The 6,000-nt window shown below is 48.5% G+C and overlaps 1 protein-coding gene across 1 annotated transcript in view; it reads right to left on the bottom strand.

The window, feature by feature from the left end:
* Positions 1–5,751, bottom strand: part of ITPRIPL2 (inositol 1,4,5-trisphosphate receptor interacting protein-like 2) — an 11,062-nt gene extending 5,311 nt beyond the window's left edge. The window contains exon 1 of the mRNA XM_014936202.1: positions 5,704–5,751. Within this exon, the coding sequence (XP_014791688.1) occupies positions 5,704–5,751 (48 nt within the window). The remainder of the gene's footprint in view (positions 1–5,703) is intronic.
* Positions 5,752–6,000: the final 249 nt, after the last annotated feature.

The following is a 6,000-nucleotide window of genomic DNA, read 5'->3' as shown; positions in this document are numbered from 1 at the left end:
CAGCCGCCGGAGTGAGCTCAGAGGAAATGCCACGGGCGGCGGGCCCGGCCGCGGCGTGAGGGCCGGGGGCGTTGTCCGCCCCCGGGGGCCGGACCGACGGCCCGGGGCCGCCCGCGGGGCGGGGAGCGGCGCCGCCCGTTCCTTCCCGCCGCCGCCCTGAGGGAGCCGCGGGCGCCCGGACAGCGAAACCCCGGGCCCCGCCGCGGGGGAGGTCGGGCCCCCCAAGTCCGGGCGGCTGCTTGCCCCGGGACAGGGCCCCTCCTCCGCGGCCTGCGCTGCCCCCCCAACCGAGCCCGAGCCGCTCTGCGGGCACCAAACACACCTTTCCGTGCCCCCCTCGCTGCGACAGGGCACTGCAGGGGTGTTTTTGGTGTAAAACGGGGTAGCTTTGGTGTAAAACCGGATGTTTCTGCATCCCCAGATCAGGGTGAGGGCTGTCTTGTCAGGGAGTGCTGCTACCCGGGCAGCGCTGCCTGGTCAGAAGCTCCACGTTGCCCGTTTTTCCTCAAAAGAAAGGAGTTAAAGGTCTGTCCCGCTGCAGGGGAGTCTCAGCAGCTCTGCTGAAGGGTCTGGGTGCCAAAGGGACAGCAAAGTCATCACTGTTAAGACCCCAGAGTGTGTGTGGTCTGATGCACTACTAACAGCTGCTTGCAGTCACATCACGCAAAAGCCTGAGTTTTTCACCTTTTAGACAAATTATTCAGACACAGGCAAACTAAGAGGGAAGAAATAACCCTGGGAGAAGGTTCTAGTTCGTAGCACAGGGACCTTGGGTCTCATGTGTTGTACAACAGCCCCTACCATACCAGGCCCACTGCTGCTGTCGTGACACTTCTGCCCACAGCATCGCCCTCAGCATGAGCCAAATGGAAGTATTAAGGATCCATCAGAAATACACACACAGGGCTACCTCGGGCATCATCCCAAGCCCACAAACAGCAGAGCCAAACATTCAGGTCAGAAGACGGGCACAAAAACATCACCACACATGCAAAGCCTCCAGGCACCGCTGGGGAGCTGAGCAGTGATGTTAAACCCCACAGAAATCTCCGGGAGCTGTCTGTCACTAGGACTTCTTCACCCAAACTACTTCTGCAGGGTGCTGCAGATCTGAAGAGATCTTTAGGAGCTACCTTTTCTCATATCTCATATGATGTCTCCTTCATGGGTTGTATCATCCTCACGGCAGCTGAGCTGTGTTTCTGGCTGTGTCATTGTGTCCCAACTAGCTTAAGCTTGAAGAGTCCTCTACGCTGGTGATGATTAAACCTGAGAAATGAGCATATCAAGCTCCTGCAAGTCTTTGGAGATTCCCATTACCTGAAGTTGCAAAAGTAGCATTTCCAATTTAGAGAAGAGGAAAATTGTGCCTCACAGCTTCAGTCATCAAGGTGGTCTGACATTTTTCCTGTTTGGGACAAGGCTGCTTTATGTAGCGTTTGTCCATCATTGTATTTCTTGACCATAGGGCTGGATTGCATATCACTCTTGTTTTCTTTCTAGAATTCATTCCCCCTGCTTTCTGCACAAATCCTTGAGATCATCCTTGAGACATGCACTTTGCTGGGAGCATGGTAGCTGTGTCGCAGGTGTTGATGGGGACAGCTGCATCATCCTTGGCTTCTATAATTTTAATAATTGTTTACTGGGTTTTGAAGCTGTTTGCTGAAGTTTAAGGACCATCTATGTAAGCATTTTGTGGTGGTTTAATTTCAGGTGATTAAGTTATTACTGCATTACTGCAACTTGCTGCACCTGCACAGCGTCATGGCAGTGCTGGAATACAAGAGACAGAGCCCAGGAAGCTCTCACTGCTGTACCAAGGAATGGATCAGAGAGCCAGTGCAAGAGAAAGACTGTGCAAACGTTTGGTTATGTTATTGGTCTTTATAGGAAACAAAACATGACTTTGAGTACATAAAAATCATACTTCACAGGAAGAAGCTTATGTTTTGTAGCCAAGACGGTGGCAAACTAGGTAACCAAGGTCAAACAGCCTGCATTAATTCACAGGCAACCAAACCAGAGTGAGAGTCAAGAGGACACTTGAGAGCTTACAAAGATGTCCTAGTCACTCCAACACTGTCCCTTGCAGTTATAATCAGAAATTTTCTTTTTTTTTTTAAATTAAAAATAAAACAGATATAAAGGTAAGAAACCATAGGCAATTTTGTAACATCTCAGCCAGCACAATATTCCATGCCCCATATTTTCTGACAGCTGAAGCCACAACCTTGCTACTCGGCACTGTCATTCCACAACAGCCGTATCTTTGAAAACAACCAGGAAGCAAAAAGCATCTTCCTTCCTCACTCCCTGTGTCATATTTTCTTGCATTTCTTCACAAAGCTGGATAAGAGGACAAAAACTTTCCTCATGCTCCTTATTGCCTGTGACCCAGTGCTTCAAACTCTTTGTTCTGCACCCCCAAATACCCAAGAATGTTTAAGAAGCACAGCTGTGCTGGTACAAAAACTGGCCTCCAAGATATTTTATTGAAAAATATCGTTGAACTCCATGAACCTACTGGCCCATATATTCGACTTTTACCAGCCTGTGCTTTTTTACACCCTCAAGCCCAGCATGTTTCACATGCCTTCAGGTCTCGCTACAGGCATCCCGATTTTTCAAGACAGCCTGCGCTCTCTTTTCACGCAAGGCTGATTTGATTAGCTGCACATCCACGCTCTGGAGACAGACAAGCTACATCTGTGGAAGCCAGCACAGCCCTTCGTGCCTGTCAGGCAGCTGCTGCCCACGGGGAGACCCAGAGCTCAGCAGCACGGCCATTATCACTGTGGGACCCACAAACAGGGGGACGGCGGCAGCTTCACCTCCAGCTGTGGGCCCCACAGACTGGAAAAAATCCAAATATCACCCCAGCCAGTGGGAGAAGCGCAAGGGCCAGCTGGCAGGAAGCTTTCCACCAGCCACACCAGACCCACCAGCACAAACACCAGCCCAGCTCGTGCTTGTACAGGCAGCAGACGGTGCCGGTACAGGCTCACTCAAGCTGCAGAGTAACAGGGTGTATGCTAATAATGTGACCTCAAAATCAGGAGTGAATCCACAGCATTGATTTTTACTACTGCTGTTTAAATTAGCAGCTAGTCCTTTCTCACCTCCACAGCCCGTGGCAAGATGAGAGCTGTAAAGCCTGTGGCTGATAACGATGGCCAACAGCCATCTTTTCCAGGCCCTTGGCTGCTTCACGACTCCCTGAGCACAAGCTGGGTCTCTGGGCAAAATGCTGAATACATCAGAGGTGAGAGATTTCAGAGGTGAGCGATTGCTCAGCTTCACTGTCCAGACCCTACTTGGAAAGAGCCAATTTCAGAGCCACTCTCTGCTCACACGAGCGATGGACATTTGGTGGCTGCTGTACCAGAATTGACGTGGTCATAAACACAAAACTGCTTTCAGCTGCCAAATAGCAAGAAGCATCATTCCTCATTACCCCTCATTCCCATCCTGCTGAAATTATGCTGCAGGGACTGTATTTACTTTGTAATGGATACAGTTTCTCCACATTATCACAGCTTATCTGTAGTTGGCATTTTACAACCTAAGACAGAGGAAAAGACATAAACCATTTTATTGTGTCTGGAGTACTTTGCTCCTCTTGTCACTTCCAGTAACAAGAATGTGTTGAACTTGAGAACAAGTTGCAGTGATCTGCGACTCACCTCTCCTGCATGGCCTTCCAGTGGTCATGATCAGATTTGTTTTCATCTTTCTCTGTCTCCCAAAGAAGTAGCAGCTCATTTGTTTGGATTTAAATATCTATAAATTCCACTACTGACCAGTTATAATGCTGATGGCTCCTTGTTTTAAGCAGTAGTCTTCTTGTTCCTGTATAGTATAAAACTAAAAAAAGAAAAAAAAAGTTTTTGAGGTTTTAAATAGCAGTTGCGCACTCCAGAAAAATAATACCTTGTACGCTAATAACCATGACCTCAAAATCAGGACCAGAGAGAATCGACAACATCAATTTTTACTACCATTGTTTAAATCACCCATTGTTTAAATAGATGTTATCTAAACATTTGCTTCAGAATGCCCCTTGTCCAGGATATCCTGTCCGCTAAATAAGGCATAATGTTATACTTATTCACATACAAGTCTGAGCTAAAAATAGATATCCCAATATATACAATCTGCATGAGATTTGCAGAGGCCAGAGGAAGCGTTTGCTATACAGCACCCATTAAAGTTTCTCCCCATTTAGCAGCATTTTGTACATCTGTGTAACTGATCTGTTAATGCTGCCCTGTGCCAGACACTGCCTGGGAGGCAGGAAGAGCAGCCTGCCCAGCGAGGTCACCACCTGAGCAGGTGAAAGAAAGTGGCAGAAAGACAAAGGCACAGACAAGGTGACAACATTTCTCTGGTGCTTTCACAATGCTCCTGAGACACAAGCCTTAGAATTCCCACCTGGTCAGTACCTGCCCTGGGGAACCAGAGCTGCACGTAACCCATTGCAGGTGCAGGAGGAAACATGGGGATCCATTCCTGGACCAGTGATGTAGGGCTGCTCTTCCACAGCGGGTGGGCTATGCCTCCAACTCGGTATCAGGCACTGTTAAACGTTCTATAGCAGAAAAGTACAATAATCAATTGCAAAACAATACAAAGTTTGAAAGATCAGTTGCTTGACTTCATGCCCCGATCATTACTCTTGTAATGGTTGACAGGCTGAGAGAGTTGGGGTTGTTCAGTCTGGAGAAAAGAAGGCTCCAGGGAGACCTTATAATGGCCTTCCAGTACCTGAAGGGGGCCTATAGGAGAGATGGGGAGGGACTCTATCAGGGAGTGGAGCAACAGGATAATGGGTAACAGTTTTAAACTGAAAGAGGGGAGATTTAGATTAGATACTAGGAAGAAATTCTTTACTGTGAGGGTGGTGAGACACTGACAGGTTGTCCAGAGAAGTTGTGGATGCCCCATCCCTGGAAGTGTTCAAGGCCAGACTGGATGGGGCTTTGAGCAACCTGGTCTGGTGGGAGGTGCCCCTGCCCAGGGCAGGGGGGTTGGAACTGGATGATCTTTAAGGTCCCTTCCAACTCTAACCATTCTATGATTCTATGATTTCCTCTGAAACAAAGCTGCTAGCACATCTCCTCCCCCAGCCCGCTGGAGGGTCCTGTGAGGGAGACGCCATCATCAAAATAAATATCCTTCACCTGCCATTCCTGTGATTCCCAGGTTTTATAGGGTACTCTTTGTTACAACACAAACCAACATGATCAGGTAGACATGAATCCATTTTGTGTTGTGGACTAATGAATCTCTTCTAGCCACAGCAGCAGGATGACCAAGTCCCCATTTAGGGAGAGGGTGTCTTGCTACCAGACAGCTGAGGAGCCTCAGCAACCCAGGACTGAGGAGAACCAAACTTCCAGGGCATGTGTGTACATGGAGGAGTTTGAGGGTAGGGGTGTTACTACACATTCTCTCTTAAAATATTTTGTATTTAATAAGTGGGATGTGCTTGCCACCTCTGCCAGTCTGTTTGCTCACTGCCTATCAGCAGGGTGTAGCACTTCTTAATCAGAAAGCCTGCAATCAAAGCTGGCTGCTACTAATGACATATAGCCCAATACAGGATTTCCTTGCTGTAGAAGGACGGCTTCCTGAGGAATTCATACAACAGCTTCTCACCCAAGCCTGTCCTTATTACAGCCAGAAATACCCTGGCTCTACGCCGTGAACAGTATCAGCATCAGCCAGCTCATCTCCAACCTGTCCCATGTTGGCTGAAAACCCTCAAGGGCTTACTTTGTATAGAAACTTGTGTGACCAGGGCATTTATACTTACCCATGACACTGCCATGCAAGGAAGCCATGTCTCTGTGCTTACAGCTAAGCAGTGGGACAGGAACAAAAACCCCCAGCCTACCTGTGTTAGTGTCAGTTGGCATGCCGAGCTCCACCAGACAAGCTGAGAGCATGGGAGACTGCTGTCACACATCCTCCAGAAATGTGAAGCTGCTGGTGTTG

Source organism: Calidris pugnax, unplaced genomic scaffold (genome assembly GCF_001431845.1).
Source record: "Calidris pugnax isolate Ruff unplaced genomic scaffold, ASM143184v1 scaffold17, whole genome shotgun sequence".
NCBI classification, from domain to species: domain Eukaryota; kingdom Metazoa; phylum Chordata; class Aves; order Charadriiformes; family Scolopacidae; genus Calidris; species Calidris pugnax.
Note: the sequence above shows the minus strand (reverse complement) of the source record. Positions and strands in the feature narration are given on the sequence as shown.